Raw genomic sequence first — 20,000 nt, 5'->3', positions numbered from 1 at the left:
TGGTAAACCTTTTGATGGATAGCTATACTATTCTTAAATCAATACCCATGTAGGCAATAGTCCATATTTTGATAGCTCTAATGACAAGTCATGATATTCTATGGGGTCATCTTAGCTTATGGGGAAAGCTTTAAAGTTTCAGAAAAATATGTCACGTAATGTAGGGCTGTTATGTTGGCAGGTTAGCAAGTTGGCCAGGGCACCGGCCAAACGTTGAGTTACGACAGCTAGAGAGTTATTGGGTCCTTTGATTGGCCAGAAAGTCCTACATTGGACCCCTTGGCCTACACATACACCAAACAGCCTGGCCTATTATTTCCCTATTCTCTTTTGCCCTCATACACCTGACAACACTGATTACCAAACAATTCTTCTTCGCTCAAGGGGTTAAATGCTGTATTGTAATTGTTCAGTGGCTACTTTCATCTTGGTAAGGGTACAAGAGACTCTTTAGCTATGGTAAGCAGCTCTTCTAGGAGAAGGACACTCCAAAATCAAACCATTGTTCTCTCCTTGGCCAGTGCCATAGCCTCTGTACCATGGTATTCCACTGTCTTAGGGTAGAGTTCTCTTGCTTGAGGGTACACTCGGTCACACTATTCTATGTTATTTCTCTTCCTCTTGTTTTTTTAAGTTTTAATAGTTTATATATTGACGATTTATTTTGATATTGTTACTGTTCTTGAAATATCTTATTTTAATTTTTAATCACCTCTCTTTCATTTTATTTCCTTATTTCCTTTCCTCACAGGACTATTTTCCTTGTTGGAGCCCTTGGGCTTACAGCATCTTGCTATTCCAACCAGGGTTGTAGCTTACTAAGTAGTAATAATAATAATAATAATAATAATAATAATAATAATAATAATAATAATAATAATAATAATAATAATAATAATAAGAATAAGAATTTAAAATAATTATTATACAAAACTGTATATTATTCTAATATACTGAAGAAATTAACTAGATTATTATAATAAATATATCTAAACAATACATCCAATGTATTCGAAACTGGATTATAACGTAATAATGACAGTAGATATTAGTACAGCATACACTCCAATATCATAATGTCTGTTTATGCATTACCACGAAATTTTAATGACATACTGTATGTAGCATATCTATGTTGTTCTTATTTATCTAAAAAAAAGAAAAAAAAAAAAAGCCAAGAGACAATACTATACAAGACACTTTGCAAAAATCATTGCAAAAAGATACAATAAAGGTTAACATCATTACAGTTGTTACATTACATGCTATCACAGCATGTTGCCTAATTGCTTCATGACAAGTTGAAACAGAAAGCTAAAACAGATATACTTAGTATAGTTGCAAGAGAATCTCGTCATACACCATGTAAATCAGTACGGTTTATTTTGTAATATCACAAATGAATCTAACTATATAACAAGTAAACCAGTGTGTTACACTTAGTAATGTAACAAAAGAATCTGGCTATGTAACAAGTAAATTAGTATGTTAGACTTAGTAACGTAGAAAATGAATGTAGCTACGTAACATGTAAATCATACGTTACACTTAGGAACATCATAAATGAATCTACCTATGTAACAGTAAATCAGTACATTACACTTAGTAATGTCGTAAATGAATCTAGCCACGTAGCAAGTTAATCAGTACATTACACTTAGTAACGTCCCAAATGAATCTGGCTATGTAATATATAAATCAGTACGTTACACTTAGTAACGTCCCAAATGAATCTGGCTATGTAATATATAAATCAGTACGTTACACTTAGTAACGTCCCAAATGAATCTGGCTATGTAATATATAAATCAGTACGTTACACTTAGTAACGTCCCAAATGAATCTGGCTATGTAATATATAAATCAGTACGTTACACTTCGTAACATCACAAATGAATCTGGCTAAGTAACAAGTAAATCAGCATGTTACACTTAGTGAAGACATAAATGAATCCAACTACATAAAAAGTAAATCAGTACGTTACGTTTAGTAACGTTGCAAATGCATCTAGCTACTTAACAAGTAAATCAGCACATTACACTTAGTAAAGTCATAAATGAATATAGCTATGTAAAGAGTATATCACTATGTTAGACTTAGTAACGTCGCAAATGAATCTAGCTACATAACAAGTAAATTAGTAGAAAATCAGTACGTTACACTTAGTAACGTCGAAAATTAATCTAGCTACATAACAAGTAAATCAGTATGTTACACTTAGTAACGTCGCAAATGTATCTAGCTATATAACAAGTGAATTACTACAAAATCAGTATGTTACACTTGCTAATGTCGCAAATGAATCTAGCTATATAACAAGTAAATTAGTAGAAAATCAGTATGTTACACTTAGTAACGTCGCAAATGTATCTAGCTATATAACAAGTAAATTAGTAGAAAATCAGTATGTTACACTTGCTAACGTCGCAAATGTATCTAGCTATATAACAAGTAAATTAGTAGAAAATCAGTATGTTACACTTAGTAACGTCGCAAATGTATCTAGCTATATAACAAGTAAATTAGTAGAAAATCAGTATGTTACACTTGCTAACGTCGCAAATGAATCTAGCTATATAACAAGTAAATTAGTAGAAAATCAGTATGTTACACTTAGTAACGTCGCAAATGTATCTAGCTATATAACAAGTAAATTAGTAGAAAATCAGTATGTTACACTTGCTAACGTCGCAAATGTATCTAGCTATATAACAAGTAAATTAGTAGAAAATCAGTATGTTACACTTAGTAACGTCGCAAATGTATCTAGCTATATAACAAGTAAATTAGTAGAAAATCAGTATGTTACACTTAGTAACGTCGCAAATGTATCTAGCTATATAACAAGTAAATTAGTAGAAAATCAGTATGTTACACTTGCTAACGTCGCAAATGAATCTAGCTATATAACAAGTAAATTAGTAGAAAATCAGTATGTTACACTTAGTAACGTCGCAAATGTATCTAGCTATATAACAAGTAAATTAGTAGAAAATCAGTATGTTACACTTGCTAACGTCGCAAATGTATCTAGCTATATAACAAGTAAATTAGTAGAAAATCAGTATGTTACACTTAGTAACGTCGCAAATGTATCTAGCTATATAACAAGTAAATTAGTAGAAAATCAGTATGTTACACTTAGTAACGTCGCAAATGTATCTAGCTATATAACAAGTAAATTAGTAGAAAATCAGTATGTTACACTTAGTAACGTCGCAAATGTATCTAGCTATATAACAAGTAAATTAGTAGAAAATAAGTATGTTACACATGCTAACATCGCAAATGAATCTAGCTATATAACAAGTAAATTAGTAGAAAATCAGTATGTTACACTTAGTAACGTTGAAAATTAATCTAGCTACATAACAAGTAAATCAGTATGTTACACTTAGTAACGTCGGAAATGTATCTAGCTACGTAACAAGTAAATTAGTACAAAATCAGTATGTTACACTTAGTAACGTCGCAAATGTATCTAGCTATATAACAAGTAAATTAGTAGAAAATCAGTATGTTACACTTGCTAACGTCGCAAATGTATCTAGCTATATAACAAGTAAATTAGTAGAAAATCAGTATGTTACACTTGCTAACGTCGCAAATGAATCTAGCTATATAACAAGTAAATTAGTAGAAAATCAGTATGTTACACTTAGTAACGTCGCAAATGTATCTAGCTATATAACAAGTAAATTAGTAGAAAATCAGTATGTTACACTTAGTAACGTCGCAAATGTATCTAGCTATATAACAAGTAAATTAGTAGAAAATCAGTATGTTACACTTGCTAACGTCGCAAATGAATCTAGCTATATAACAAGTAAATTAGTAGAAAATCAGTATGTTACACTTAGTAACGTCGCAAATGTATCTAGCTATATAACAAGTAAATTAGTAGAAAATCAGTATGTTACACTTAGTAACGTCGCAAATGTATCTAGCTATATAACAAGTAAATTAGTAGAAAATCAGTATGTTACACTTAGTAACGTCGCAAATGTATCTAGCTATATAACAAGTAAATTAGTAGAAAATCAGTATGTTACACTTAGTAACGTCGCAAATGTATCTAGCTATATAACAAGTAAATTAGTAGAAAATCAGTATGTTACACTTGCTAACGTCGCAAATGAATCTAGCTATATAACAAGTAAATTAGTAGAAAATCAGTATGTTACACTTAGTAACGTCGCAAATGTATCTAGCTATATAACAAGTAAATTAGTAGAAAATCAGTATGTTACACTTAGTAACGTCGCAAATGTATCTAGCTATATAACAAGTAAATTAGTAGAAAATCAGTATGTTACACTTAGTAACGTCGCAAATGAATCTAGCTATATAACAAGTAAATTAGTAGAAAATCAGTATGTTACACTTAGTAACGTCGCAAATGAATCTAGCTATATAACAAGTAAATTAGTAGAAAATCAGTATGTTACACTTAGTAACGTCGCAAATGTATCTAGCTATATAACAAGTAAATTAGTAGAAAATCAGTATGTTACACTTAGTAACGTCGCAAATGTATCTAGCTATATAACAAGTAAATTAGTAGAAAATCAGTATGTTACACTTAGTAACGTCGCAAATGTATCTAGCTATATAACAAGTAAATTAGTAGAAAATCAGTATGTTACACTTAGTAACGTCGCAAATGTATCTAGCTATATACCAAGTAAATTAGTAGAAAATCAGTATGTTACACTTGCTAACGTCGCAAATGAATCTAGCTATATAACAAGTAAATTAGTAGAAAATCAGTATGTTACACTTAGTAACGTCGCAAATGTATCTAGCTATATAACAAGTAAATTAGTAGAAAATCAGTATGTTACACTTGCTAACGTCGCAAATGAATCTAGCTATATAACAAGTAAATTAGTAGAAAATCAGTATGTTACACTTAGTAACGTCGCAAATGTATCTAGCTATATAACAAGTAAATTAGTAGAAAATCAGTACGTTACACTTAGTAACGTCAAAAATTAATCTAGCTACATAACAAGTAAATCAGTATGTTACACTTAGTAACATCGCAAATGTATCTAGCTACCTAACAAGTAGATTAGTACAAAATCAGTATGTTACACTTGCTCACGTCGAAAATGAATCTAGCTATGTAACAAGTAAATAAGTACGTTACACTTAGTAACATCGCAAATGAATCTAGTTACATAACAAGTAAATCAGTATGTTACACTTAGTAATGTTGCAAATGAATCAAGCTACATAACAAGTAATTTAGTATGTTACACTCAGTAACGTCGCAAATCAATCTAGCTACGTAACGAATAAATCAGCACGTTACAATAATGAAGTTACATAACAGATAAGAAAGGCAAGTTTACCTTGGGGCTGCAATCTCGCCTTCAGCTGAACAAGCAAGTCTCGATTTGTGTTTTCCAGAATTTCTGTCTGGTACTGGGGCTTGTCGAATTCCACTGGGCCACTGCCAACCAATTTAGTCACTGCAAAAGAGAAAAAAGGAATATTTGTTAATATTTAAAAAAAGATATTCAAATAATTGCAAAAACAAGGATATGAAATTATTACACTGATGTTTATAATAAAGTTTAAAGAGATTATTATTCTTATGTCTATGATTAATCTAATCAAGTTTCAATTAAGAGGCCCAAAATCACGCACAATAAATATACACACACACACACACACACACACACACATATATATATATATATATATATATATATATATATATATATATATATATATATATATATGAGCCACAAAATTCATACCCTAATGGTATAATGTAGACTAAATAAACCATTAGGTCTATGAATATCTAAATCCAATTACCGGAAATTAGACATAAAAAATAATCCTATTAAAACAGTTAGTATCATAATCCATTTTACTATCAAAAGGAAATTATATCAACTGTATAATCTTGGCCCTGTAGTTGAGATCCAAAGGTTTAATGGGAATTTGTTAAAAGAGTTGGATAGCTTAGGAGCAGAGGGAAATAAAAAGGGGATGCAATAGAGAATCATTAAGACTCCCTACCGTGCGCCACACAAGGTTGACTGTTGGTAGCAACACTCAGCAACGAGAAACACTAAGTAGTTATGGAAGTTTAGTATCCAAAGTCAAGTACCGTGTAGCACTAGCAATAAGGCTTAAGCCAATAAATTCATAACATCAATAATCACTATAATATTCGAATTATGAATATAACATAATTTGCTTAAAATATCCTCTTGAAAACCTTGTAATCCAAATGATTTTATTGAGCAAATCACCATTGCAGCCCACTTTATTCGACTCCCAACCAGGAACAAAATTCACTGTGTTGGTCCAAAGATACATAGGCATCCAAATATTGTACCACTATATCATTACCTCACCAAGGAATCCAATTCGTGCTCTCTAAACACTATCAAGTCCTGGGTGTCATCACGAGTGAGGTGTATTTATTAGTCAAGGTTTAGTTTATCAGACTGTGTCCCTTTTAATTGAATATAATTAGAGTCCTGGTAGTCAGTCGACTGTGGTGCGAGTTGTACCCAGGGTGGATAGCCGCTTGGAAAAGGTGTATTGCGTATTAGGACTTCATTGATAATTTTAAAGCCCCCAGTTCGATTCAAAGTCTGCTACCCTCTTCGTTAGAAACTTTCTGGTACTACCCTGTGTGATGATGGGAATATTCGTAGTAAATATATACACACACATATATATATATATATATATATATATATATATATATATATATATATATATATATACTGTATGTATATATATATATATATACACACATATATACTGTATGTATATGTATATATATAATATATATATGTATATATAAATATATATATATATATATATATATATATATATATATATATATATATACACATATATATAGATAGATAGATAGATAGATATACTATAAACAGATGCGAGTGGAAGGTCTTTGTTCTGCAGAGAACTGGTAACGGCTGATGAAATATATATATATATATATATATATATATATATATATATATATATATGTGTGTGTGTGTGTGTGTGTGTGTGTGTGTGTGTGTGTGTGTATATATGTGTGTGTATGAATGTATTAGTTTATACATTACTGTGGACAATATACAACTGTTGTACAAAGAAAGCAGGAGTAACACGATACCAATTACTTCATTACTCCCTCCTGGAGAAGTTTTCTTTTTTATCTTCTTTCTAGAAAAACCTACACATTTCCCATATCAACTGCGCCAAGGAAATGTTCGTATAACGCTCCTCCAACTAATGAAGAGAGAGAGAAGATAATGTACCTGGATGTGACGTGGAGAGAGATCGGTTTGCCTTGATCATGTCTCCTCCTGGAAGCGGTTACCCTTCTTTGTGAATTTTTCCTGGAAACTGGAAACTGTCTTTTATGAGCTTGGCTTTTTACACTTATAAATACCTCCAACCCCTTCACCCCTCCCTGGGGCTTGTAGTCTTTTGAAATGCTGAAATGCTAGTTACTGTAATGGGCTCGTATGTAACGCAAGCCAATTTCTTTTGGGTATGTCTTGATATGCATTCTGGAAAGATATGTACGCTTTTTTCCCGGAAGACGTCCTTTAAGAACTGGGCTTTTTACGCATATAAATAACTCCAGCCCCCCCCCCCCCTAGGGCTTGCAGCCTTTTGAAATGCTGGAATGCTGCTTATTGTAATGAGCTGTTATGTAATGAAAGCCAATTTCTCTCGGATAAGCCTTGATCTGTTTCGTGGGGAAAGACTTTTGGATTTGAGGAACCTGGAACGTCGTTTTATATTTTGGAAATTCCAGTTAATGGTTGATATTACTAATGGTCTCCTGTATCTGGAAACCTGTCCAAGTGAATGCAACTAATACATATTATTATACTCATTATCTGGATATGTTTTCCTATAAATAGATCTAATGCATACTACTAAGCTCATATTACCTTGAAATATATCCCAAGGAATACAATTACCCAATATAATTCAACTCATATAACCTGGAAATGTTTTCTAATACAACTAACGTATAATACTATACTCATTTTACCTGGAAATGCATCCTCATAGATAACTAACCTATGCTAACTAGAGGGGCACTCAGTAGAGCGCAGACCTCCGCCGCAACAGCTTATTTCTCAACCTTTTGCTCAATCTTGACCTTGACTTTTGACCTTAACATGTATTAATTGGTGTGGATTTTCATACCCTCAAATAGGAACAAAGTTTGAAGTTTCTGTGACAACGATGTCCAAACTTATGGCTGATTACGTGAATGATACATTTAGCTTGATCGTGACCTTGACCTTTGACCTTCCAAAATCTAATCCTTTCCAGGTTTTACAAATAACAGTTTATCCCTGAAAGTTTCATTACTCTTCGATTAAAATTGCGGTCAGGAAGCTGTTCACAAACAATCTAACAGAGGCTAAAACAAAACATAGCCTCCTTCCACCTTCGTTGGCAGATGTAATTATCTTAAAATGGCATATCCCACCGTTATGCAACACCTGATTCTATATATATACAAGAAAAACCTTCAGTGTAATAACCTAAATACAACATCTAACCAAACCCAAAAATCCCAAAGAGAGCCTCTGATGTTAAATAAAATATCACTCGCAGCTTTCCTTTGTAAAAATTTCCCTTTGTTTGGTCAGTGTTTGCTTATAATGCCTCCGCTAACTTTGGCCAGTTGACTCTTTTTAAGAGTTTGTTGACTTTAGCTGACTTCAAAAATTTTTGTCCTATTTTTCCCCTCTCCTGCCTTGTCCTTTGGGCCGTGAGGGGTGCATTCCTACAGTCCTCTCTGGGGGGTTCTTTGTCAGACGGGGGTGTGAAAGCCACTAACATTTCCATTACCAAAATTATCTACACATAGCAAAGGGTGAATAACTGTTATTTTCTTCTCCACAAAGAACACAAAGAACTTTTTTTCTTTTATACAGAGCCAAGTTTGGTTCTTATTGTTATATTCTTTATTTTTTGGTGTGTAAAAACATGGCCAGCTTTTTTAGGATTTCTTTTACATGTCTTTGTTAAACATATTTTTAGGATTTACATTGTGTTGGTTTTTCTGGTTTTCTTTTATTTTCATTTGCTGTTTTTGCAAGCAGCAAATCTTCACAGACTCTTACTTCGGAGTTTCTTGGTTCTACAGTGAACAAAGATATACAGAAGAAAAAATACAACTGTATAAAACAGCAATGTAAACAGACATTTATGCGCTTATATGAAGCGACAGAATTCTTTATAATCTACATCTTTTTCTGATGTAATAAAAAAAAACTCGTCTGACCTTGCTGACCTTGCAATTGCCCTTGAACGGATAGTGTTCCATATTCTTCTTCACTCAATGGACTCCTCATTATGATCATTTATAAGTTTTAATAAATTCCCTTGATTATATGTTATAATCAGGGGATTACCTTCGGCCAACAGGATACGATTTCACTTTAATAAGAATTTAGATTTATCGACACTGCAGTAGTAGTAGTAGTAGTAGTAGTAGTAGTAGTAGTAGTAGTATTTTTATTATTATTATTATTATTATTATTATCATTATTATTAGTAGTAGTAGTAGTAATATTATTTTTATTATTATTATTATTAGTAGTAGTAGTAGTAGTAGTAGTAGTAGTAGTAGTAGTATTTTAATTATTATTATTATTATCATTATTATCATTATCATTATTATTATTATTATTATTATTATTGTTATTATTATTATTATTATTATTATTGTTTTTAGCTAACCCACAGCACTAGTTGGAAAAGCAGGATGCTATAAACCCAAGGGCTCCAACGGGGAAAATAGCCCAGTGACTGAGTGTACCCTCAAGCAGGAGAACTATAACCACAGAGAATGGTACCCTGGTACATAGGATATGTCGCTACGAAAAACTAGAGAACAATGGTTTGATTTTGTAGTGTCCTTCTCATAGAAGAGCTGCTTACCATAGCTAAAGAGTCACCAAAATTTAACAGGATCATCCGTGACCTAAGTTCTATCTGCGGTGGAAATTTCGTCAAAATCCTTCGAGTAGTTTTGACGTTATCTTTAAAATGGTGAAAAATGCAAATCCGATCTAGAATCCGGATCCGGATCAGCTCCAAAATTTAATGGAGTCATCCATGACCTAAGGTCTACGTTGGATGAAAATTTCGTCAAAATCCGTCAAATATTTATGACGTAATTCAGTCCAAAGAAAAAGCTCCAAAATTCAATGGGGTCAAACATATTCTAAAGTCTATCTTCGGTGAAAATTTATTAAAAATCCGTCAAGTAGTTTTGACGTAATCCCGTCCACAGGCAAATGTCCACAGAAAGAAATAAATAAACTAACTAGATCGCAATACCTCCTTGGTGGAGTCAATAATAATAAAAGAAAAAAAAATCACATCAACGAAAAGTACCTGCATAAACCTTAGCAGATTTTATTTCCCTAAAGAAATAACAGCCTCACTTCAAATCAGATCACGAGAGCATGAATACATGAATGAAAAACACCTCGTTTTCCCAACAATGTAAACAGCAAGAGTGATGTGCACACCTTGCCCACGAAGAAATAAACACAGGAACCTGCCGTTTAATATTTATATCATGTCTGTATTGTTTTTGTTTTCTTCTCTCGCGGAAAAGTCCTAGAATATTGGATGTTTATCGCCTCGCTTTCATATATCAGATAAATCTTGAATATTAGAAGGTAGAAATATACGTGAAGAATATATATATATATATATATATATATATATATATATATATATATATAATGTTTCTTTATATAAAGTTGATAAATATTAAGAAACATAGGATTACCATAAATATAATAGTTATTGATACACATACTCTCTCCCTATTATACGCACACACACACACACACACACACATACATATATATATATATATATATATATATATATATATATATATATATATATATATATATATATATATACATATATATATACACACACACACACACACACACACATATATATATATATATATATATATATATATATATATATATATATATATAACAACAGCAACAAATGCAGCCGTTTCTAGTCAGACATTGGTGGCTGACACTGAAACGAGAAAATCGGAAAACTAAACCCCAAAATAATGATATGCAATGTATACAATGACGAATATGATGTAGTAAATGCTTTGATTCAAAGAAATCGCTTCCTGGACCAAATCCAAAATATAGAAGATAAGATAAGTGTAGTCCTGAAGATAAATTCCTCGGGGGAGACCACCCACCATGTGCTGAAATGTGATCCTGAAGTTCTGAGGGCTATTCATGATAATGGGGACAAAGTTTCGTTACGATGAAGTATCTATAACATACGTGATAGGTACCACGTGATCACCTGCTACCACTGTCAGAGGTCTGGACATCTTGAAGAAGATTGCAAGTCTAAGAATGATGATAAAGTCTGCTGGAAATGTTCAGGGAGACACTCCACCAGGGAGTGTAATTCGCAAGTGTCAAAGTGTATAAACTGCGCAAAGTTAAACAAACCAAGTGACCACACAGTAAATTCTAGAGACTGCAAAGCTTATGACTTGGAATTGAAAAGACTAGCGGAAAATACTGATCATGGTTACTAGGGGTGTCATAAACTATGGCTATGTAAATATACAATCTGTAGGTAATAAGACTGTTCAAATTTGAGAATTGATAAACGAGAAATATTTAGATATACTAGCATTATCTGAAACATGCTTAAATAACTTGGACAAGGCAAAGATCACTGAAATGACCCCCCCCCCCCCTCACACGCCTTCTTTCACATACCGAGAGAAGGTAGGTCTGGTGGGGCTGTTGGACTCTTTATTCATAAAAGTTACTCAAATCTCAAAATGTTGAAAAGAACTAGTGTAACAAGCTTTGAATATATAGAAATAAAATTTACGCCAAAAAATAGAAGAATATCCTTTGTAACAATCTTCAAACCTCCTAGAACAAACACTAGTATCTTTTTTGAAGAATTCGGTGCTCTCATTGAGATGATTATCATGGAGAAAAACGAATTAGTTATCTGTGGAGACTTCAATTTTTGGATGGATGACGCATCAAATCCTGATGCTTTGGCATTTAGTGAGTTATTAGAATCATATCGACTAGTGAATAATGTCGACTGTACAACTACTTTAACTGGGCATACGTTGGACCTAGTTTTAAGTGATGACATGAATAATATTGTATTAGATATAAAAGTCAAAGAGAAATGTACTATCTCCCCAGTAAACAAACGTATTACGTTTAGTCTACCTCTACAGAAACATGCATTAGTAGAGAAAATAAACTTTAGAAATAAATCAAATTTTTCTCCTACCGTATTTATTGAAGAAGTTACTAAGAAAATAAATGATGCTATCAACATTCCCTGTGGTCATGATGACCAACGTCTGTTAGGAGCTGAGTGTGTTAACTGTCTTATGAGTAAAAGTGAATATGATACCATGTGCCCACCGACGGAAAAGACTATAACTGTAAAAGACTAAACTCCTAAAAAAAATCTCAAATCATGTGTGTATATATATATATATATATATATATATATAGATATATATATATATATACTGTATATATATAATTATATATACTGTATATATATATATGTATATATATATATATATATATATATATATATATATATATATATATACTGTGTATATATATTGTAATCCATAATTACTTTAAATATTTTTGTTCGTGGTTTTTGCCATTTGTTTTAATTAAAGTCACGAAAAGTTCTCTTGGAACATTCTTTTATCCCCGGTCAAGGTTTTGTTTGTGTTTATTTGTATAGTGTTTATTCACCGTATTCCTTTTTTTTGCTTTTCATGTTTTGTGGAGCGGACTGCCCGTCTTCAGTGATTAGCTTGTTGAACTGCCGCATTACGTTGTTATGCTTTCGCTCTCTCTCCGTTTACTTGGTATGCGTTTTTGGGCAGCGGGGCAGAGAGTGTCGGCTCCCCAACAGAGGAGGTCTTACTGCATTTTTCACGGCTTGATAATCGGAAGATATTTGTTCCTGATCCTGCAGCTTCCATTTAATTGGAGAGGCTCCTGCTAATGGATTTTAGCCTTCTAAGCATTGCTATTGCTTGTGTGCTGCTGCCTGCCACTGCTGCTGGCTGTTGCCGTGTGTCTGACCTCCTGGAGTCGTGAGGAGGCCTTCTAGTGACGGAGAACGGTAAGCGAACCGTATAAGTTCTTCCTTCGCCTGCTTAAATCATATAGTGATCCCCTCGGTGCAAGAACACCCCTAGTGATCCAGAAGTAGGACAATCGCTGGTGATGTGTTTTATTGATCTTTAATTACGAATTTGGTGCGGTCTTACAGAACATATGCAAGCATTCTTCGGATATTTCTACGTGACCTGTAAAGAGTATTATTATCACCAATTTAGGATATATTATTATTTAAAGGTGTATTTTGATAATTATTGTAAATTTAATTAGTTTTAAGGTTTACTTCACTCTGGAACTCTTACTGTCGTATGCTAGGGAAAGTGTGTATTTTTCTACCTCCTACACCTTTTCTTTCTCTTCGACTGAGGTATATAAGTTAGGTAGGCGTGTGACGGTTCGAGAGTTATTATTGTACAGTAGTGTATGTGTTTTTCCAGTTCCTAAGAAAGCTTTTCGAGGACTACTTTATGTAATTTAAGACTACTTTTGTTAATTAAATTTTATTGTTAAGTTCGATTCAGTGTTTTTTGTATCCCTCTTTGAGAGTTGTTTTGCTTTGTGAATTTTGTGTCGCTGCTGGTTCTTGCCTGGTATTTTGGCACTGAGCCAGTCTCAAACAAAGAATCCTGGATGAACATAATCAATCTTGAGTTCATTACATAATTTGGCGACCTTGCCAGGATTCAGTTTAGCGACATAATTTTCAACTGTATACGGCTCTTGGAGAGGCGGTCAAGCCACTGAACGTATTTAGAGTGATTATTTCTATTTAATTAATTCAGGATGCATTATTTAGAGGGTGAAGAAGCTGAGGTAGCGAACTTTTTGGCTAGTGTTAACTGGGAAAAGGATCTATTTAAACTAAAAAGGGATCAATTGTGGTTGATTGCAGAGTTCTTGGATTTAAGTTTGTCCACTGAGGTTAAAAAGGGACCGTTGTTATTTGAGGTCTTGAAGGCCGCTAAGATATATAGAGAGACTCTTGATAGGAAGGATGTTCTGGAAAGTAGTAGGCTGGATGAGAGTGAGCCTGAGGAGGTGGAGGAATTAGAAGGTGAAGGTAAAGAAAATTCTATTGATAATGGTGATGACCAATTGGAAATTTTGAAAGAAAAAACCAAGATGAAGGAACTGGAGTTTAGAGCTCTCCAACTTAGAGCCGATGAAAGGACAAAAGAGAGAGAGCATGAAATTGAGGTACTTAAACTAAAGATTAAGTTGAATCAGGGAAATAATGGTAGCAATAATAATTCTAGTGTTGATGAAACAAGGTTTAATATGTTCGCTGCGTTAAAACTGGTACCACACTTTTCCGAGGAGGAGGTTAATGAGTTTTTTGTGTCATTTGAAAAAATTGCTAAGAAGCTTGCCTGGCCAAAGGATATGTGGACAACATTAGTTCAGTGTCGTTTGGTGGGTAAAGCTCAAAGGGTCTATAATAATCTTAGTGACGATCTCTCCGCGGATTACGACACCGTAAAAAGTATTGTGCTGAAAGCGTATGATTTGGTGCCTGAAGCATACAGGCAGAAGTTTCGTAATCTGCGGAAGGATCTTGACGTTACTTATGTTGAGTTTGCTCGAAAGAAAGTTCAGTTTCTCGATGACTGGTTGAAATCCAAAGAAGTAGACAATTTTGTTAAACTGAAAGAGCTGCTTCTGGCAGAGGAATTTAAGAGGAACGTGAGTCGTGACTTGCGAATTCATTTGGAAGAGTTGAAACTCGACTCCCTTCAGGAAATAGCAATTGCTTCCGACGAGTATGCACTTACTCATCGGGAGGAACCCCTTAGGAAAAGAATTAATCAGGATAGGTTCTTCCCCCATGAATATAATACACATAGTAATAATCGTCAGTCTTCTAAAGGAACATCAAGGTCAAATAAAGACGGGTCAGAAAAACTTTCTAATGAAGACAGAGGTGTAAGCGACTCTCGTAGTTTCGTAAACAGTAGTAGATCGGTTAATGGTGGTGGTAGTAGTGGTAGAAATTTTGGTAGTAGTAGTAGTGTGAAGTGTTATTGGTGCCACAAGACGGGGCACGTAAAGGCTAATTGTTACGGTTGGAAAAACTTTAAGGAGAGAAGGTCTAATCCAGTAAACATTGTTGTAGCTGAAAAAACGACAAACGTAAACCAAAGTATGGAACAGGAAAAGTGACTAAAATTTAAGAGGTACATTTCTGACGGATCTGTGTTTGTTGGTAACAATAAAAGAACAAAGGTTTGTTTAAAGGTATTACGGGACTCTGGAGCAGCACAGTCTCTCATATTAAAAACTGCTGTTCCAAAGGATTTTGTATTTTCTAATAATGAATTTGTGGTGTTGGGTGGTTTCCCGAACTCTATTACGTCTTGTCCTTTAGAGAAGTTTAATATTCACACCAAGTATTTTAAAGGGACTGCTAAGCTGGCTGTGGTAGACAGTTTGCCAGTTCCCGGAATTCACCTTCTTTTAGGGAATGATTTGGCTGAAGGTGAAGGTGCAATTGATAATATATGTCCAATTTTGACTCTCCTGAATGTGACTTGTGAAGGCGATGAGATTGAAACTAATTTTTATAAGCCTGTCTCTGTAGTAACTCGGTCTAGAGCTCGGGAGATGGATCTCGAGGATGTTAACTTAGATTTATATCAAGTAGACAGACAAATGACTGACATGAGGACTGGTTGTAGTAATAAGAAAATCGTTAATTTGGATGACGTAAACTGGGACGCTAAGGCGTTCAAAATGGCACAGAGTAAGGAGTTTTCTAAATTAGAACTCGGCAATCCCGAGGATTTGGTGAAACCAGTATTCGTAAAAGAGAAAGGTTTGCTCTACAGGTTGAGTAGGTCGGCTAATGCAACTGCCCATCAGGTAGAGTCATGCAGACAATTGGTTGTCCCGGAAAGGTACAGAAATAAATTAATGTATTTAGCACATGAAAATGATTTGTCGGGACATTTTGGTGTTAGGAAAACCTTTCAAAAGGTTGCTGAACATTTCTTTTGGCCTGGGATGCGTAAGGACATTAAGAGACACGTATTATCTTGTGATGTGTGCCAGTTGGTGGGGAAACCTAACCAGAAAATACCCAAGGCTCCTTTAATTCCTATACCCTCCGTGGGCGAACCCTTTCGGGAAGTGATAATTGACGTAGTGGGTCCCCTGCCACGGACGCGCGGTGGGAATGAATATATATTGTCTATGGTTGATAGAATGTCTCGCTTCCCTGAGGCTATCCCATTGAGGAGTATACGGTCCGAGAAGGTGGTTGAAGTGTTGGTTGGTTTCTTTACCCGATTTGGTTTTCCTAAGGTAATTCAGAGTGACTGTGGCACTAATTTCACGAGTAGGTATTTTGAAAAGAAAATGAATGAGTTTGGTATTAAACACGTGAAGTCTGCACCGTATCACCCGGAAAGCCAAGGCCAGGTGGAAAGGTTCCACCAAACCTTGAAGTCTGTGCTAAAAAAATTTTGTTTTGAGACTGGGAATGATTGGGATAAGGAATTACCCTACGCATTGTTTGCAATACGATCGATCCCCAATGAGTCAATGGGTCTCTCTCCTTTCCAGCTTATTTTTGGTCACTGTGTTCGAGGCCCTTTGGATGTAGTGAGAGAACACTGGGAAGGAGAGACTCCCGAAGTTAATGTATTGGATTATTTTTCAGATTTGCAGGAGAAATTGCTTAGAGCACGGTCATTTGCTCAGGAACATTTGGCGAAAGCCCAGGCCTCGATGAAATCTAAGTATGACGTTAAAACACGAGATAGGGTTTTTAATGTAGGTGACAAGGTGTTGGTTTTACTTCCTATGCCTGGCAATCCCCTGAAAGCGGAATTCTCAGGTCCGTGGAAGGTTCTGAAGAAAATTAACAATGTAAATTACCTGATTGAAACTCCTGATAGGAGAAGAAAAACCCGTATTTGCCATGTTAATATGATAAAATCTTTTATTGACAGGTCTGTAGAAGAATCTGTAGTACCTATTTCTGTAGTTAATGTAGAAAATGAACAGTTCATGGGCGATAAATTTGCTGTTAGCCCAAGTGGTTTGGAAAATAATTCTGATGTTTTAAATAATCTGAATACTAAATTTCAGCACTTAGATGCAGAAAAAGCTGCACCTCTAATTAATTTAATTAATGAATACAAAGATCTCTTTCAGGATGCACCTGGTAGGACTCATATTTTGCAACACGACGTTGATGTTGGGGAGGCTCAGCCTATTAAGCAATGTCCATATAGACTGAACCCCCTCAAGAGAGAAATAGTCAGGAAGGAAGTTAAATACATGCTTGACCATAACCTCATTAAACCGAGCTGCAGTCCTTGGAGCTCCCCGGTAGTTTTGGTTAGGAAGGAGGATGGTCAGCCTAGGATGTGTTTTGACTACCGCAAGGTCAACTCTATAACAAAAACGGACTCGTTCCCCTTGCCCAGGGTGGAAGACTGTATAGATAGAGTGGGATCTGCTCGTTATATAAGTAAATTTGACCTGTTAAAAGGATATTGGCAGGTCGGTCTTACACCCCGGGCAAGGAAAATATCAGCCTTTGTGACGGGTGACGGCCTCTATGAATGCGAGGTGATGCCATTTGGCATGAAGAATGCCGCCGCTACCTTCCAGAGGCTGATGAACTTTATTACATGTGAACTGGAGGGTTGTGTGGTATATATTGACGACCTTGTGATTTACAGTGATGATTGGAAAACTCATCTTAAGAGGATAAGAGCGCTGTTCGAGGTGCTGAGGAAGGCTGGTCTGGTGATAAATTTAAAGAAGAGTGATTTTGCTCAAGCAAAAGTGGTTTATTTAGGACATGAAATTGGCTTGGGTAAGATCGCTCCTAAGAGAGCCAATGTTGAGGCAGTTACAGCCTTCCCAGCTCCTCGAAACAAGCGAGGTATTCGTAGATTTTTGGGCCTAGTTGGTTATTACAGAAAGTTTATTAAGAATTTTTCTGACCTTGCTAATCCCTTAACAAATTTGTTAAAGAAAGATGTAAAATTTATGTGGAATAACGAGTGTCAGGATGCATTTGAAAAATTGAAAGGTACTTTAATAACCTATCCTTTGTTACGTTCTCCCGATTTTTCCTTGCCTTTTTGTTTGGCTACAGATGCCAGTGACACAGGTTTAGGTGCTGTCTTGTTGCAGGAGGGTGCAAATGGCACCTCGCATCCAGTCGCCTACTTTTCCAAGAAGTTGTTACCGGCAGAGAGACGTTACTCAACAATTGAGAAAGAGGCTTTATGCTTGGTGAAAGCCATCATACATTTTGAAGTGTATTTATCTTCCTCAGCATGTCCAATAAAGGTCTTTACAGATCATAATCCCTTAATTTTTATTAATAAATTTAAAGATAAAAATCAGCGTATTTTGCGCTGGAGTCTTTTACTCCAAGAATATAACCTTTTTATTTGTCACGTGGCTGGAAAAGACAACGTAGTCCCTGATGTTCTTTCCAGGACATTCGGTAATGAAAATGATGAGGTGGCAATCCAAGAGTAGTTTTGTAAGGGTAAAAGACTCTGCATCAATCACATTTGAGCAATTTTTTTTTTTAATTTGTTTTTTCTTGTCCGGTGTTGGGAAGATTTCTTAATATAAGTTTGAGTTTGACATTATCTATATATAATCTTTGAGTGGATATTAATGTTTAAGAATAGTGGTTTTGGTTTATGAAATATTTGTTTTTGATATTTGCATTTACTTTTGTGCACAATGCTTATGTATTTGCTTGCATTACAAATTATTAGTTTAATATTGGCTAGGAGTTACCTTTTAAAAAAAAAAATAATAAATTATTTTTTTTTTCCTTGTCCCGGGGAGCTGTAATCCATAATTACTTTAAATATTTTTGTTCGTGGTTTTTGCCATTTGTTTTAATTAAAGTCACGAAAAGTTCTCTTGGAACATTCTTTTATCCCCGGTCAAGGTTTTGTTTGTGTTTATTTGTATAGTGTTTATTCACCGTATTCCTTTTTTTTGCTTTTCATGTTTTGTGGAGCGGACTGCCCGTCTTCAGTGATTAGCTTGTTGAACTGCCGCATTACGTTGTTATGCTTTCGCTCTCTCTCCGTTTACTTGGTATGCGTTTTTGGGCAGCGGGGCAGAGAGTGTCGGCTCCCCAACAGAGGAGGTCTTACTGCATTTTTCACGGCTTGATAATCGGAAGATATTTGTTCCTGATCCTGCAGCTTCCATTTAATTGGAGAGGCTCCTGCTAATGGATTTTAGCCTTCTAAGCATTGCTATTGCTTGTGTGCTGCTGCCTGCCACTGCTGCTGGCTGTTGCCGTGTGTCTGACCTCCTGGAGTCGTGAGGAGGCCTTCTAGTGACGGAGAACGGTAAGCGAACCGTATAAGTTCTTCCTTCGCCTGCTTAAATCATATAGTGATCCCCTCGGTGCAAGAACACCCCTAGTGATCCAGAAGTAGGACAATCGCTGGTGATGTGTTTTATTGATCTTTAATTACGAATTTGGTGCGGTCTTACAGAACATATGCAAGCATTCTTCGGATATTTCTACGTGACCTGTAAAGAGTATTATTATCACCAATTTAGGATATATTATTATTTAAAGGTGTATTTTGATAATTATTGTAAATTTAATTAGTTTTAAGGTTTACTTCACTCTGGAACTCTTACTGTCGTATGCTAGGGAAAGTGTGTATTTTTCTACCTCCTACACCTTTTCTTTCTCTTCGACTGAGGTATATAAGTTAGGTAGGCGTGTGACGGTTCGAGAGTTATTATTGTACAGTAGTGTATGTGTTTTTCCAGTTCCTAAGAAAGCT

General features: G+C 34.8%; 2 protein-coding genes across 5 annotated transcripts in view; one reads left to right on the top strand and one right to left on the bottom strand.

Moving 5' to 3' along the window:
* LOC137625266 (putative neural-cadherin 2) overlaps positions 1 to 20,000 on the top strand; it is a 552,558-nt gene that overhangs the window by 196,122 nt on the left and 336,436 nt on the right. The window lies entirely within an intron of this gene.
* Positions 1 to 20,000, bottom strand: part of LOC137625799 (putative neural-cadherin 2) — a 121,646-nt gene that overhangs the window by 74,348 nt on the left and 27,298 nt on the right. The window contains exon 2 of the mRNA XM_068356686.1: positions 5,359 to 5,478. Coding sequence (XP_068212787.1) covers positions 5,359 to 5,478 — 120 coding nt within the window. The remainder of the gene's footprint in view (positions 1 to 5,358; positions 5,479 to 20,000) is intronic.

This window comes from Palaemon carinicauda, chromosome 32 (genome assembly GCF_036898095.1).
Source record: "Palaemon carinicauda isolate YSFRI2023 chromosome 32, ASM3689809v2, whole genome shotgun sequence".
In the NCBI taxonomy this organism is placed as follows: domain Eukaryota; kingdom Metazoa; phylum Arthropoda; class Malacostraca; order Decapoda; family Palaemonidae; genus Palaemon; species Palaemon carinicauda.
The sequence above is the reverse complement of the archived record's forward strand: the minus strand, read 5'-3'. Positions and strand labels throughout refer to the sequence as shown.